Below are 17,420 nucleotides of genomic sequence, written 5' to 3' on the forward strand. Positions count from 1 at the left end.
TTATGTTGCTTTATAACTTGAATTTTTAGGTAGAGCTACACATTGTTTTATACCAGCTTATCTTTTATTTTTTTAGACAAATCTTCAAGCAGTTTTTGACAAATAGAGTGCTAAAAGACCCAAAACAAAGGCGTTTTTTCAAATCCAATGATCTCTATGAGCTATTTACTCTGACTAGCCCTGATGCATCCCAGAGCACTGAAACAAGTGCGATTTTTGCAGGTATTACATAAAATCATTTAATTTAAAGTAATCAATTGCACAAGATGATACAATATAGTATTAGTGGTGTTTTTCCTCTACAGGAACTGGATCAGATGTTCAGACACCCAAATGCCATCTAAAAAGAAAGATTCAACCAGCCTTTGGAGCAGACCATGATGTTCCAAAACGCAAAAAGTTCCCTGCTTCTAGCATATCAATAAATGATGCCACATCATCTGAAGAGAAATCTGAGGCTAAAGGAGCTGAAGTAAATGTAGTACCTTCTAATCAAAGTGATCCTTTGAAAGATGACCCTCACATGAGTAGTAATATAGCTAGCAATGATAGGCTTGGAGAAGAGACAAATGCAGTATCTGGACTGGAAGAGTCGTCAGTGATTAGTGGAAATGGGGAATGTTCAAATTCTTCAGGAACAGGCAAAACTTCTAGGCCATCTGGTGATGAAAGCATTGATGAAAAGTTGGGTCTTTCTTACAAAAGAGAAAGACCCAGCCAGGCTCAAACAGAATCTTTTTGGGAGAATAAACAAATGGAAAATAATTTTTATAAGCACAAGTCAAAAACAAAACATCATAGTGTGGCAGAAGAAGAGACCCTAGAGAAGCATCTGAGACCAAAGCAAAAGCCTAAGAACCCTAAGCATTGCAGAGACGCCAAGTTTGAAGGAACTCGAATTCCGCACCTGGTGAAGAAAAGGCGTTACCAGAAGCAAGATAGTGAAAACAAGAGTGAGGCCAAGGAACAGAGCAATGATGATTATGTTTTGGAAAAGCTTTTCAAAAAATCAGGTAATCCATTTGATACATTTGCCACAGGGATGCTAGGACCAGAAAATGAGTAGGCTGTTTCTAGCAGTAGCTGTCTTTAACTGATGGTGCATAGAGGGCTCTCAGCCAGAAGCGTTTTTCTTCAAAAATTTAGATTTGAAATATATTGACATTTTAAAAATTGTATTTACGCCTCTTTTCTGAAGACCTAGAAGAATTTGAAACTTTGGAAAACGGTAGTACTTATGGCCACTTATGGGAAGTGTGCAATTCTTAAATAGATGTGTACTACCTGAACATTAGTAGGCAGTTACTTTACATGCTATGTGCTACATTAATCTGATTTTCCAACCATAGGAGATTAAAGTAACATTTTAAGGGAAAGAGACAGGCTTGTGGCTAGAGACAGACATTCTAGAAGTACGAAAGCTGATAACTTACGTCAAGGGAGAAAAGTTAGGAGATGTAGACTCAACAATTGCTCAAGACCATGGAGTATAGATAGCCCTGCTTAGTGATCCCTTAGCAGTCACTGTGTTCACAATGTCATGACCTTGAGTTACCAAAGATTGCTGCTTATGGCACTCAGTTTAAGAAGGCAGGTTTATGTGTAGCATTTCAGAAAGACTTTTATTTAGCATGGTTAATTTTTTTGTTAATTTCATATTTTGAAGTAATTTCAAACTTAAAGAAATCAGTTTGAATAATACGAAGAACTCTCCTATATCCTTTACCTAAGTTATTAACATTTTTCAGCTTTTGCTTTATCATTCACACACACACCCATCTATGCATACATTGTTTTTTTTGGCAGGAATACCACAGAGGTGATACTGTATCTTACTCAATGCATCTGTCAGGAGACACATGGTGGTTTGACCTAGTACAAGTTAATTTTCAAGATTAAGGTGGAGTCTGCCAGGTTTCTCAATGCTAATGTTAATATTTTTCCCTTTGTAATTAATTTGTACTTTGAAGGAATATGCTTTGAGACTGTGTAAATATCCTGTTTCTCATCCAACTTTTATCCACTAGTTTTAATATCCATTGATGATTCTTTCCTCAGTCAGTTATTACTACAGTGATTGCCAAGTGGTGATTAACATTCTACTATAAGGAAGGTTTTCCTTCTCCCTTATTTATTTATTAATTTATTTTTAGATCAGTATGGACTAATGGATTCTTTTTTTCCATAACTGTAATCCATTAGTAGGGGTATTATGATGCTCATATTGTCTTAGATTTGCCTCGTGGGTGGGAGCTCCTTCAGGCAGGCTCCTTTGTCCCTCTGGTATGTCCCCCCCATTCTTTGAGCACCTCCTTTCTTCTTGCTATACTAATACATGCTGAGCTCAGTTGATATTCTGTGCCAGCCCTGGAATCAGCCATTTCTTCAAGGAGCCCTGGAGAATGGTATTTAGGAACTAGGATCTGGGTTCTCAGAGTGTTCATTGCTGCTAGTATGTCATTGCTTTTGTAGCCAACATCAGGAAATAGATGTATGTATGTGTGTGTATGTGTTTGTTGTGTACATACATATACATACATGCATATATGTGCGCAACAAATTGCACAGATACACCTATCTCTATGTCTATAAAAACCATGAGTTTGGCTTCCAGCAAAGACAGATTAACATTTATCCTTCCATGTGAAACAATGAAAACAATGACAAAACATACGAAGCATTGGTTTTCAGGCACCAAAGGGCGGTGATCTCTTGAGAGATGGGAAACAAATGAACTGAACTCTCCAGTTGCCCTGCCCTACTGCCTTGAGAGAATTTTCATGCTGTGACAGAAAGAGGAAGAAACCAGATGGGAGTCCAAGGCAGACCCTCTGTTGAAAAAACAGAGCTGAACATCAGGGGAGGCCAGGGTGGCTGGCATTCACATGAAAGAGATGATAGAGGAGACAGCTCTGCACAGGGAGAGAACCCCACAGGTCTGCAGAATCTCCTTTGGCACTCAGCTGAATACTGACCAGCACATTGTGCAAGAAAACTACTTAAGGTCAGTGAAAAGGCCTTTCCTCTTTAACTTTTTGAATTAGAGGAGAGATGTCTGGTGCTCTCCCATGGCCAGGGATAGTGCCTGTTCCCACCAGCTAAGACTGGAAAAATATTTCATGGGGCATTGGGTATAGGACAGAGTAGGGGGTCTTGCCTCTGTAGTAGGGAATGATCAGCCTTGGAGTGAGCACTGCTTCAGCTCCACCTGAGAGTTTACAGGAATATACAAATACCCAACATCCAACAAGATGAAATTCACAATGTCTGGAACCCAATCAAAAATTACTGGCTGGGTGTGGTGGCTCAGTCTGTAATCCCAGTGCTTTGAGAGGCTGAGGTGTGTTGATTGCTTGAGCTTAAGAGTTTGCGACAGGTCTGGGCAACATGGTCAGATCCCATCTCTACAAAAAGTAAAAAAAAATTAGCCGGGTGTGGTAGCACACACCTGCAGTCCCAGCTACCTGGGAGGCTGAGGTGGAGGGATTGCTTGAGCCTGGAAGGTTGAGGCTGTGGTGAGCTGTGATCATGCCACTGCACTCCAGCCTGGGCAGCAGAGTGAGACCCCATGTCAAAAAATAAATAAATAAAATGTATAACCCAGTTTTTAAAATGGACAAATAATTTGAACAGACTTTACCAAGAAAGATATGTAGATGGCAAATAAATATATGAAACTTGTTAATATTATTAATTATTAGGGAAATGCCAATTAGGACCATAATGAGACACCACTACACACCCTCTAGAATGGCTAAAATGAAAGAAGACTGACCATACTAAGTGTTGGTAAAGATGTGAAGCAGTTGGGTCTCTCATACACGCCTGGTGGGAATGTAAAGTGGCACAATCACTTTGGAAAACAGTTTGGCAGTTTCTTAAAAATTAGGCATGCACCTTCCTTATGATATAGCCTTTTCAGTCCTGGATGTGTATTTGCCCAAGAGAACTGGAAAATATGTCCATACAAAGGCTTGTACGTGAATATTCATAGCAGCTTTCTTAGTAATAGCCAAAATGTAGAAATCAAATGTCCATCAACAAGTAAATAGTTAAATTAACCATGGCATATCCGTATGATCAAATATTAATCAACAGACCAGGCTTGGTGGCTCACACCTATAATCCTAGCACTTCGGGAGGCTGAGGTGGGTGAATCACCTGAGGTCAGGAGTTCGAGTCCAACCTGGACAACATGGTGAAACCCTGTCTCTACAAAAATACAAAAATTAGGCATGATGGTAGGTGTCTGGAATCCCAGCTACTTGGGAGGCTGAGCGGGAGAATCGCTTGAACCTGGGAGGTGGAGGTTGCAGTGAGCCGAGATCACACCATTGCATTCCCACCTGGGCAACAGAGCGAGACTCCATCTCAAAATATATATATATATATACACTATTCAACAATAAAAGGAAATAGAGTATTGATACATGCTACAGCATGGATGACTTTCAGACTAGTAAGATTAGTACATACTCTGATGCCATTTGCATAAAATTCTAGAAAACACAGTCATGACAGAAAGTGGCTTGGTTGTCTGGGGATGGGGTATTTGAGGGTGGGATTACAAAGGGACGTGAGTTTTACAGGTGATGGCTATGTTCATTGTCTTGATTGTAGTGATAGTTTCATGGTATGTACATAATGTCACAACTTACCAATTCTGTACTTTAGCAGTTACTGCATATCAGTTACACTCTAACAAGCTCCAAAAAGCAAAATAAAATGAGGGGATACTGTTGTCTCCAATTTCATTTCAGTGCCCTAGGGCCCTTTCCATGTTTGTAGCTTCCCTCTTCAAGACCTTCATTCACAACGTACTGAGTTACTCCTCAATCCTAGGATACATGGTAGTTTTTTAGAATTTCCAACCTGAACTACGGCAAAAACAGTTATACTAACTAGAATTCAATATTTGTTTTTATTTATACTAACTAGAGTTCAGTATTTGTTTTTATTTATTTTTATCTTTAAGTTTTTGGTCAAAACACTTCTTGAGTCAAAAAAAACTTGGTTCTTTTTTCTCTTCTTTGTATTTGCAGTGTGTGCTATCAATTTAAAATATAGTTAGTTAATTTATTTGTTTGTATTCCACTTTAGGGTTTCCTCCCATCCTTGTTGACTCTATGTTATCTTCTGAGTAGCAACACATTAACATAGTAACAAAAGACAAAATATGCAAAAAGAAATACCAGAGTTGTGTCATCCCCCACCCTGTCCCCACCCCTTCCTTCCCTTTCCAGTCTCTTGAGTTTCTGGCATTTCCTTCACGTGTTTCTGTATTAGTCTGTTTTCACACTGCTGATAAGACATACCCAAGACTGAGCAATTTACAAAAGAAAGAGGTTTAATTGACTTACAATTCCACACGCTGGGGAGGCTTTACAATCATGCAAGGAGGAGCAAGTCACATCTTTCGGGGATGGCAGCAGGCAAAGAGCTTGTGCAGAGAAATTCCCGTTTTTAAAACCATCAGATCTCATGAGACTCATTCACTAGTACAAGAACAGCACAGGAAAGACCTGACCCCATAATTCAGTCACCTTCCATCAGATTCCTCCCATGACGTGGGAATTGTGGGAGTTACAATTCAAGATAAGATTTGGCTGGGACATAGCCAAACCATATCGTTCCACCTCTGGCCTCTCCCAAATCTCATATCTTCACATTTTAAAACCAATCATGCCTTCCCAACAGTCCCCCAGAGTCTCAGCTCATTTCAGCATTAACTAAAATGTCCACAGTCCAAAGTCTCATCCAAGACAAGGCAAGTCTTTTCTGCCTATGAGCCTGTAAAATCAAAAGCAAGTTAGTTATTTCCTGGATGCAAAAGGGGTACAGGCATTGGGTAAGTACAGCCATTCCAAATGGGAGAAATTGACCAAAACAAAGGGGCTACATGCCCCACACAAGTCTGAAATCCAGCAGGGCAGTCAAATCTTAAAGCTCCAAAATATCTCCTTTGACTCCATGTCTCACATCCAGGTCACGCTGATGCAAGAGGTGGGTTCCCATGGTCTTGGGCAGCTCCGCCCCTTTGGCTTTGCAGGGCATAGCCTCCCTCCTGGCTGCTTTCATGGGTGGCATTGAGTGTCTGCAGCCTTTCCAGGTGCATGGTACTGTTGGAACCGAACTGTCGATTCCCTCCTGGGCAGGGGTCGCCGCGAAGGATCACCGACACGAGATTCACAGCAGAGAGTTATTTATTACTAGCGCGCTAGGGTCCCAAGCTCTAAGTTGGCCCTGGGACCCCGAGTGCTTGTTACAGGTTGTTTATATAGGCAAACACAAGTTCAAACACAGCTTAAGGCGCGAAATTCAAACAAAGCTTTAGGCGCGTGATAATTGGGTCTAGCTATGGCCTGAGCAAGGTGTCGTGTCCTAATTGGTTAGAGCAGGACCTTATGAGGTTTTTTTCTTGGAGTTGCTGATTCCGGGAACTTCGAGGCAGGGTGGGACCCCCGGAATTGGCAGGGTGGGACCCCATGAGGTTGTTTCCCGGAATTGGCAGGGTGGGACCCTATCAGGGTGGGACCCTATCGAGGCAGGGTGGGACCCTATCCAGAGCCACCTGGTGTTAATTTTTTTCTATATGAGGCCTAGTTTCTAAGTTTTATGAGGCCTAGTTTCAGTACAAGCTGTCAGTGGATCTACCGTTCTGGGGTCTGGAGGACTGTGGCCCTCTTCTCACAGTTCCACTAGGTGGTGCCCCAGTAGGGACTCTGTGTGGGGGCTCCAACCCCACATTTCCCTTCTGCACTGCCCTAGCAGAGATTCTCCATGAGAACCCTGCCCCTGCAGCAGACTTCTGCCTGGGCATCTAGGTGTTTCCATACATCTTTTGAAATCTAGGTGGAGGTTCCCACATCTCAGTTACTGACTTCTGTGTACCCTCAGGCTCAACACCTTGTGGAAGCTGCCAAGACTTGAGGCTTGCACCATCTGAAGCCATGGCCTGAGCTCTGTGTTGGCCCCTTTCAGCCACAGCTGGAGTGGCTGGGACGCAGGACACCAAGTCCCCAGGCTGCACACAGCATGAACCGTGGGCCAGGCCCATGAAACTACTTTTTCTTCCTGGGCCTTTGGGCCTGTGATGGGAGGCGCTGCCATGAAGGTCTCTGACATGCCCTGCAGACATTTTCCCCATTGTCTTGGGGATTAACATTTGGCTCCTCGTTACTTATGCAAATTTCTGCAGCCAGCTTGAATTTCTCTTGAGAAAATGGGGTTTTCTTTCCTATCACATTGTCAGGCTGCAAATTATCCAGACTTTTATGCACTGCTTCCCTTATAAAACTGAATGCCTTTAACAACACCCATGTCGCCTCTTGAATGCTTTGCTGCTTAGAAATTTCTTCCGCCAGATACCCTAAATCATCTCTCTCAAGTTCAAAGTTCCACAAATCTCTACAGCAGGGGCAAAATGCCACCAGTCTCTTTGCTAAAACATAACAAGAGTCACCTTTGTTCCACTTCCCAACAAGTTCCTCATCTCCATCTGAGACCACCTCAGTCTAGACCTTACTGTTCATATCACTATCAACATTTTTGTCAAAGCCATTCAACAAATTTCTAGGAAGTTCCAAACCTTCCCATGTTTTCCTGTCTTTTTCTGAGCCCTCCAAAGTGTTCCCATCTCTACCTGTTACCCAGTTCCAAAGTTGCTTCCACATTTTGGGGTATCTTTTCTGCAGCGCACCTCCCCACTGGTACAGATGGACTGTATTAGTGCATTTTCACACTGCTGATAAAGGCATACCCAAGACTGGGCAATTTACAAAAGAGGTTTGATCAACTTACAGTTCCATGTGGGTGTGGAGGCCTCACAATCATGTCAGAAGGCAAGGAGGAGCAAGTCACATCTTACATGGATGGCAGCAGGCAAAGAGCTTGTGCAGGGAAACTCCCATTTTTAAAACCATGAGATCTCGTGAGACTCATTCACTCATGAGAACAGTGTAGGAAAGACTCATCTTTATAATTCATCATCTCCTACTGGGTTCCTCCCTTGTCACGTGGGAATTGTGGGAGTTACAATTCAAGATGAGATTTGGGTGGGGACACAGCTGCACTGTATCAGTTTCTTTTGTGGAAATAAGCAGACACATGTATAATTTCATATTCCCTTATTCTTTTACACAAAAGGTTGTACATTATGTTATCTTCTGTTTCTTTTTTTAAAAAACTTCATATATCCTGACAGCCACTCCTGTATTAGTTAACAGAGAGCTATTCCTCCTTTAGCAATTTTTATTGCTCTGCTATGTTGACCCAAAACCTGAAATCTAAAATGCTCAAAAATCAAAACCTTTTGTGCACTGACATGATGCCAGATGTGGAAAATTCCACACCTGACTTCATGTGATGGGTCACAGTCAAAACACAGTTAACACTTTGTTTCTTGCACAAAATTGATAAACGTATTATATTAAAATTACCTTCAGGCTATGTGTGTAAGGTGTATGTTAAAAATACACACATTTTGTGTTTAGACTTGGGGCCCACCCCCAAGATGTCTCATTTTGTATATGCAATTATTCCAAATTCCAAAAAAGTGAAAATTTGAAACACTTCTGGTCCCAGGAATTTTGATTAAGAGATATTAAACCTGTACCCCAGTTTATCCACATATGAGGATTTAGATTGTTTATAGCTTCTTTCAGCCACAGTGCTGCACTAAATAATCCTGTGCTTGTACAAGAGAGATTGCTAGATCAAAAGGTGAACACATATGTAAGGTTGTTTTGTTTGTTTGAATAATGCCCAACTCCCTTTTGTAAGGTTTAGATCAATTTGAATTGTCACCAGCAGTTGTTCCCCAGAGCCTTGTCAAGAGTGTGGTGTTATACTTTTAATTTTTCCCAGTCTGATAGATGAGAAAAGATATATTAAGTTTTAATTTGCAGTTATTTTCTTTGAGTGAAATTGAACTTTTTATAGAACCATTTATATTTAAAAAATTTTTCTTTATGTGAATTTGTCTGTTCATATCTTTTGTCCATTTTCTAAATCAGATTTTTGGTCCCTTTTTCCCCTTGGTTTTAAAGAGTTCTTTATATATTAGGGATGTTAACTTTTCATTTTTCATATATGTTACAAGTATTTCCTCATTGGTTGTCTTTTATTATGATAATTTTTTTCCTATGAAACAGGTTTTTTTTTAAAAAAAAACGCTTGTCAGTCTTTTATTAATTGGAATTGTAGTTCTAAGCCTTTTCTACACATAGATCATATGATAATTCACCATGTTTTCTTGTACTACTTGTATGGTTTTGCTTTTTACATTCAGATTTCTGATCCATTTAGAGTATGAGGTGTGGATTTTATCTTGGTTCAAAGATAAAATGCCCCAACATTTGTGCCCCAACGTTTGTAGCATCATTTATTTCAAATATGGTTTTCTCAGTGATGAGAGATGCCTTTATCATGTAATACATTTCCAAATGTAGTTCGATCTATTTCTAGTTTCTGGTCAATCTCCTGTTGTGTCTCTTCCTTCCTCAGCACCAAACTGTTGTAATTGGAGCATGTTTTATTGTCCAGTAGGGTGTCACTTTGCCTTTTCAGTGTTTTCTGATCTATTCATGAAGGTTTATTTTTCTATATGAACTTTAATATCAGTTTGTCTAACTTCATAAGAAAGCTTGATATTTTTATTGAGATTGCATTAAACATATAAATTAACTCAGGGAAAATGGTTATTGAGTCATTCTTGTCAAATGCAAGGGATATCTTTCTGTTTGTTTAAGTCTGATGGTCTCTCTTCCCAGGAGTGTTTTCATGTCTTCTCCATACAAGCTTTACACATTGCTTGGGTTTATTCCTAAGTGTTTTGTCTTTTCTGTTACTGTAAGTAGAATTTTCCTGCCATTTTATCTTTAGCTGGCTATTGTTTGTAAATAGGAACGTTGCAGGTTTCTGTATGTGAATTTTATTTTCTTATGTTGCCTGAATTATTTTACTATTTTTTATCATTGATTCTCTAGGGTTATCTAAGTTTACTATGACTTTGTTTTTTGTCTACCACAATATTGTACTTATACAGAGGAGAAAAGTGTCTTTCTTGTGTACAAAGTGAAATATCACTTTGCTGTTTCTTTTCTTGCTAGTTGGCGTGCACAGTGTCATGAAGCACGATGCCATCATGGATGGAGCCAGCCCAGATTATGTACTGGTGGAAGCAGAAGCCAACCGAGTGGCTCAGGATGCCTTGAAAGCACTGAGGCTCTCTCGTCAGCGGTGTCTGGGAGCAGTGTCTGGTGTTCCCACCTGGACTGGCCACAGGGGGATTTCTGGTGCACCAGCAGGAACAAAGTAAGAGATTGCTGCATGCCATACTTGCAAGGAGGCCAAACAACTAAGGCTAGAAATAAAATCAGAGCAGGTGTGGAGGCTTATGTTATTTCTCTTCAGGAATAAATCCCTCATGGAAAGATTAAAGCAGCGAAATCTGGGTGACTTGTAGAAATACTGTTACAACTTTGCCTTCCTACTTGCTTTCATCCCCTGTTTTCCAAAGTGGCTTCAGGAGAAGTGATTGGTTTTATTTGAGAGATGGTGTTGTTAAAAATAGTAAGAGATCCAGGATAATGATTAAACTTTAATGAGATAATTAGCCAATTTACAACACACATTAATTACTTTGTTATTCAGTATGCTCTTTTAGAATGATTTTCCTACCTGGAATTGAGAATGGTTCCCATCATCTTTTGAACAAGAAACTGAGTGGTTCTCATTCTGAGATGCAGCAGTTCCTTTTTTTGTTGTTTTTTTGGAGACGGAGTCTCGCCCTGTCACCCGGGCTGGAGTGCGGTGGTGTGATCTCAGCCCACTGCAGCCTCCGCCTCCCGAATAGTTGGGATTACAGGCTCCCACCACCATGCCATGCTAATTTTTGTATTTTTAGTAAAGATGGGATTTCACCATGTTGGCCAGGCTAGTCTCGAGCTCCTGACCTCAAGTGATCTGCCCACCTCGGCGTCCTAAAGTGTTGGGATTACAGACATGAGCCTCTGCACCCGGCCAGCAGTTACTTTCTAGGAGGGTGGTGTGGAAGAGTCGAGGGGGATAGAGCAGAAATGGCGTGGCTGTGAAAGAATAACCATGCAAATGGAAATGTTTCCAGGAAGAAGTTCATTGTTGAAAGAGTATTTTGATCTCTGAGTCTCAAAAGCAAACATTTAATCTACTGTGATTATTTTCCTTCTTTAGGAGTAGATTTGGTAAGAAAAGGAATTCTAACTTCTCTGTGCAGCATTCTTCATCGACATCTCCAACAGAGAAGTGCCAGGTAATATAGATAACCTTTTTGCTTTCCAGGGTGAGATTTGCTTGATTGAATGCCATGAAAATTTCACCTGATTTTGGGTGTGAAGAAAATGGTTATCTCTGGTGTAATGACACCTGATATTTGTGTTGCATGCTCTGATTTATGATGCACATTCACTTGAATCTAAAAGGATCTGCTGGTTTCCTAAAGACAAAGTCTTTAACCCAAGATCCGTAGCAGCATTTCTGTTTTGCCATTAGAAGGTTGACACAGGGATGGGTGTGTTGCTGCTAGGACAGCCTGCCTTGTCTAGAGGGGAAGTGCCAGCTCCAGAGACCACAACCCTCTGAAATAAAGGTCCAGAAAACTGCCTTGAATGTTGGTGTCTGTAACTCACTAGCTGCTAGAGCAGAGTGCCTGTCTTTCTCTGTTCAAGAATGCCCTGCTTGCCTTGAGTGCTACAGTGGTTAAAACTAGTCCAGACTCCACCATTCAGTGAAAGTCTTTCTGGTCTTTCTGATTAAGGATTATGTTAAAACTCCCAGATTCAGACTCCAATTTTAAGTTAATATGAACGTGTTTAGGAATATGAGTACCTTTTTGACTTCCCATGTTCTGTGCTTTTAGCAGTAGGGATTTGAGACCCTTTCAGAGTTAGATTTGTGTTTTTTTAAGGAAACTTGCATTAGATGTAAGGTAGGAAAGAGTAAGAAGATTTAAAAGTGAGGAAAAAGAAGTATAGCTATGATACTGTTCCTTATCCACAGTGTACAGGTCAGGGTCCATTTGAGAGGAAGAATAGGAAAAGCCCATGGGCACTGAAAGTGGTCCTGGGCCTCCTAGAGACAGATTTTCCTGAAACCTTGCCTGGAAACCTCCACTCTGCCTTCCCTTCCACCACCATGCAGAGTGGTGACTAAGGGAATGGCTTGGTTGCCCCCCTTTTAATTTTTTTTTTTTTTTTTTTAGGAAATGGTCTCTTAACAGTGGGAGGATTTAGATACCGGACCCTCCTCCTTTCCCTTTTCATTAGGTGGAGTCTTAGTCTTACCCCGTCAACCTCACCACCCTGGCACATGTGTTGTCTGGTGACCCCTCACAGCTTTTGGGGAAGGAAGTAGGGGCATAAACTAGAGATTAAATATATCAATATAGTGGTCTTCTTTTTCCAGGATGGCATCATGAAAAAGGAGGGAAAAGATAATGTCCCTGAGCATTTTAGTGGAAGAGCAGAAGATGCAGACTCTTCGTCCAGGGCCCTCGCTTCCTCCTCACTCTTGGCTAAAATGAGAGCTAGAAACCACCTGATTCTGCCAGAGCGTTTAGAAAGTGAAAGCGGGCACCTGCAGGAAGCTTCTGCCCTGCTTCCCACCACAGAACATGATGACCTTCTGGTGGAGATGAGAAACTTCATCGCTTTCCAGGCCCACACTGATGGCCAGGCCAGCACTAGGGAGATACTACAGGAGTTTGAATCCAAGTTATCTGCATCGCAGTCTTGTGTCTTCCGAGAACTATTGAGAAATCTGTGCACTTTTCATAGAACTTCTGGTGGTGAAGGAATTTGGAAACTTAAGCCAGAATACTGCTAAACAACATTGCTTCCTAAACTTTCAAGTCTCTTTTTCTAATGGGCATTTCTGATTATTAATTTATTATTAATAATCATGTTTGTCAACGGAAGTTGGCTGCACTTGATGTTTGTTTGCATGACATCTACCTCAGAATTAAAACTTTAAGAAGACGAAACTCTTCTCTGAAAGTTAAAAAGTTTTAATAATGCTAGCTAAAGGAGAAAATACTTGGATTGATTTCTTTTTTTGGCACTCTGAATTATGTTAAAAAATCAGGGACCTAACGGTTACTCCTTTTTTCCTTTACCCAAAGGAATTTGTTCCTTTACCCAAAAGATGCTGTCAGGGAGCACAGTTAGAAGTTTGCAGAACAGAAATCTCAATAATATTTTTTATTGGTGCTAAAAACAGGTTTTATATTCAGTCAAACCTGTTCAGTAAGTTCATCAATATCTGGTAATAGCATTATTTTGATGCATAACCTTTAAACATTTAAATTTACTGTTTGCCACCCACAAAGGTCAGGTTTGTTATTTGTTGTTTGATAATTATATTAATTTTCTTGAAAAGATCCTCTTTTCAAGGTACTGGCAAATTGGTGGGTACTTTTATTAGTAAAGCATGAAACAGTTTGTTAATAAATGATAAAACATTTATTTGTGGAAAGTTGTAGGGTATTCAGTTTACCCTGGCTTTCCTTTAAGCAGAGGGCATCTTTTTCCCTTCTACAGTCACAAAAGGGCATCTTTTTCCCTCCTACAGTCACAAAATGTGCTATTAAAAAAAAAAATCCAATTAAAGCCAAAAGTAGGTACATAAAAACCACACATGTGCATGCACACAAACATCACTGCAGCCCACAGCAGACCCAGCTGTTATTACTATGAAGTGACACCACTCCAGACCTCTCTTATCTGCAGGCTGGCAGGCTGTCTTCTCTCCAGTTGCCTTTGTCTTGCGCCTGCCTTTGCATTCCCTGTGACGGGCTTTCCTGTTTCTGTGGTTTGGATTCCAGCCAAGGCTGTTTGTATCTCGCTACTGTTTATGTGTTTATGGTTCTGTGATGGTGTTGCTTTGATCCTCAGTTTCTTTTCTTTTTTTTTTTTTTTTTTTTTTTGAGATGGAGTCTAGCTCTGTCGCCCAGGCTGGAGTGCAGTGGCGTGATCTCTGCTCACTGCAAGCTCCGTCTCCCGGGTTCACGTCATTCTCCTGCCTCAGCCTCCCGAGTACCTGGGACTACAGGTGCCCGCCACCACGCCCGGCTAATTTTTTGTATTTTTAGTAGAGACGGGGTTTCACTGTGTTAGCCAAGATGGTCTCGATCTCCTGACCTCGTGATCCGCCCGCCTCGGCCTCCCAAAGTGCTGGGATTACAGGCGTGAGCCACCGCGCCTAGCCCAGTTTATTTTCTTACCTGTGTTTTTCTTGTTTCCTTCTCAGGATGATTTTATCATCTCATCTTTGAAGTGTTGTTTTCTGAAATTCATTGTATTCCTTGAATTTCTTCTGTAGCTATCTCAGTGCAGTTTGTTTCTTGGATTTGTGTTCTCTGGTCTGCTCTTTTCCTCTCTCATTTTCTGTAGTATACCTGCCCTCCTACCGTGCTGTTTCTTTACATCTCGCTCATGCTTAACATGGATAGCTGTGTCCAGATCTTCTGTCTGCTTGTCCCTGTGACTCAGACAGGAGGGTCCTGGGCAGGGGGAGCCTTGCCGGACTGCATGAGAGGACATGAGTTTTGCTTTCTCTGCTCTAATATTTTGCTTAAGCCAAGAATCCTTTTCTTAGAGATGTTCTTTATGATTCCTGCCAGGATTTTCTAGTTTTTTTGGATTATAGCTTGTTCATTTCTTTGGTTTTTAGTTTGGTTTATATATAATGAGGGAAGATGATGATTACATTATTCTTGTCACTTTGCCATCATTGTTGAGAAGTCATAGAAGGAATTTTTAAACAGGCCAATAAGTCTTAAACTTGAATACTTGGTTTAGAAGGAAGTCAAAACTCCTTCCTTTTTGACTAAGTGGTTTGTTTCTGGGGAGCTCTTAATTTCTATTTTTATAATCATTAGCCTATAAGGAAATTGTGTCTTCCTTGTTCTCAGGGTGATCTACTGACCTTGTTCACTCATATGAAGCATTTGGGCATCACATTTATAGTGTCTGAAACATAAACTGTATTGAGCTAGACAAGGTATAGCCTTCTCTTCAAGTAACAAATACTGTCAAAAGCTATAATGCAGTAGGAGCAAGGTGGTCCTTGTTCCAGTTCTTGTCTCAGTTTTTCTGACGTACCATGATCTTGGGAAGGTGGTGTCTCAGTGAGGAGATCTGCACACATTGTCATCATGCCTCCTGGATGGAGGGACTTGGAGAACATTGCAGTAAGTAGAATGGTTTTAACAATGCAGAGAAGTTTATTCATTTAGATAAAAATCTAATTTTTGGAACTTTAAAAGCTTTGTACAGTGTGGATTTAATGTATTTAACATGCTTTATCAGCACAAATAAAGGATTTTAAAATTTTGTCAAATTAAATATGTTAATACCATCACCATTAAAAATGTTCAAGCAATAGTCTGCCTCCCCACCCCCACACCATCTTGCACCTGTTCCACAGCTAAGTACAGTCCTATGTTTGGTGTGTCTTCTCCATGCATTTAGAGAATTACATGACACAGACTGCTGCTATAATGTCATTTTCTCATTCTTCCTTTACTAATAAAATTTCTGAGTTTTACCTGGACGTCTGGCTGCTCAGCTTAAGACTACTACTTAGCCTCCCTTAAAGTTAATTGTGGCCATATGACTAAGTTTTAAACTTCCAAATTGGCCCTTTAAATAAAGAAGCAGGGTATGCACTCTCCTTGACATTCCCCTTTCTTGCTGGCTGGGAGGCCAATGGGAACTTCAGTAGTGACCTGGCATCTCAAGAGATGGAAGTCATGTGTTGAGGAAGGAGAAGTTGGCCTGCCAGTCTTGAACTATTCTCCTTTGACTTGCTATTTAAGAGTAAAATAAAATACTGACTTGCTTAAACTACTGTCTTTTGAAGTCTATTACAGCAACGAGTTTGCTTTAAATATGTAATTTATATTAATGGGGTGATACCATACTTATTTTGCAACTAACTTTTCATTTAATATTATGTGCAAGACATTTCTATTCCTGTAAGTATAGCTCTGCCTGCATAGAATTGTTGGATTAATTACGTAGATTTTAAATGTCAGTTGATGTAGCAAAATTGCTTGCTTCAATTCACCCTCCATAAAAGGACCCATTTCTCCAAACCCTTGCCAACAGTAAGTGGTATCAATATCGGTAGGTTGTTTTGTTTTGTTTTAACCAATCTCATGATTGAAAGTACCTTTTTTTCACTTGAATTTCCCTGATTACTTATAAAATCAAACATTTGCGTGTTATTGGCCATTTGTAGATCTCTACCATACTTTGCCTATTTGTGTTATATTTGCCTAGTTTTCCTGTGGGTTGTTTATCTTTTAGGATTGTTCCCCTAAACAAAAACAAAAAGGCAATTATTCCAATGATCAACAAATATTCTTTTCTCCACCAGTTTAAAATGTCAGCTTTCAACTCATCACATGCTAAGTTGTCTATTTCTGACCCGTGGATCCAGGTGTTGGTTCTACCAACCACACTCCTCACGCTGTCATTTGGTGCTTTGCGTTGTGTTTTGTCATTCATGGGCAAGTTGCTTTTCCTTTCTCCCCCTCTTCAGTGTCTTATTCTTGGGTGTTTTCTGTGCCGGCTGAATCAAGAATTAGTTTATTAAATTCCAGTAAAATTGTGGTGTTCTTTTGACTAGGGTTGCATTTGTTTCCACATTAATTTAAGAATAAAAGACTTCTTTATAATTAATATTATGTTTCTGATTAGTATTATGATAGGCCTCATTTTATTAAAGTCTTTTATATTCTTGGATGAAATTTTAGTAACTTTCATCATAAATCTCTTGCACATTTCATAATAGGCTTATTCCTAGGTGTTTTACAGATTTTTAGTTTTGGTTGTGAGTCTTTTAACTTTTATATAAAAATATGGAGAATTAGCATATTCTCATATCTACTTTGTGATGTTTATCATATGGAAGTTTTAAAATACAGTAAATTCAGTCTTTCCATTTTTTTTGTTTCTTTAAGAACCATTCCCTAGCTAAGGTCATGAATACATTCTCATAAATTATTAATCCCATACGGATGACTAGTTTCCCTACCACCTTTAACAAATAGTTTATTATTTTCCTCCTGATGTATAATGCCACCTTTACCAATTTACATATAATTATGGAAATGTTTCTTGGCTCTGCATTCTGTTAAATTGGTCCATTTATCTAACTTTGCTAGTAACCCACTGTTTTTATCATTGTGGTGTCATAATTGGTTATCACACATGGTAGAATGATTGTCCTCAAAGTCTTTTCTGGTATATATTGATATAACTGTATAGCTTTTCTTAGTGTAGTAAAGTACACAGTTAAATTTTCTAACATTGAGATATCCTTTAGACTTTCACTTCCAGAATGGCAATGTGAAGGGCCCTCTGGACCCCCTGTCCTAG

General features: G+C 40.0%; 2 protein-coding genes across 7 annotated transcripts in view; one reads left to right on the forward strand and one right to left on the reverse strand.

The window, feature by feature from the left end:
* LOC126963198 (DNA excision repair protein ERCC-6) overlaps nt 1-16,662 on the forward strand; it is an 84,823-nt gene extending 68,161 nt beyond the window's left edge. For all 6 annotated transcript variants that reach the window (XM_050805285.1, XM_050805288.1, XM_050805286.1 and 3 more), the window contains 5 exons: nt 77-222; nt 306-1,013; nt 10,110-10,314; nt 11,212-11,290; nt 12,442-16,662. In XM_050805285.1, the coding sequence (XP_050661242.1) occupies nt 77-222; nt 306-1,013; nt 10,110-10,314; nt 11,212-11,290; nt 12,442-12,861 (1,558 nt within the window). In that variant the 3' untranslated portion in view covers nt 12,862-16,662. The remainder of the gene's footprint in view (nt 1-76; nt 223-305; nt 1,014-10,109; nt 10,315-11,211; nt 11,291-12,441) is intronic.
* LOC126963224 (mitochondrial import inner membrane translocase subunit Tim23) overlaps nt 1-17,420 on the reverse strand; it is a 901,060-nt gene that overhangs the window by 806,082 nt on the left and 77,558 nt on the right. The gene's annotated exons all lie outside the window — the stretch shown is intronic.

This window comes from Macaca thibetana, chromosome 9 (assembly GCF_024542745.1).
Source record: "Macaca thibetana thibetana isolate TM-01 chromosome 9, ASM2454274v1, whole genome shotgun sequence".
Lineage (NCBI taxonomy): Eukaryota > Metazoa > Chordata > Mammalia > Primates > Cercopithecidae > Macaca > Macaca thibetana.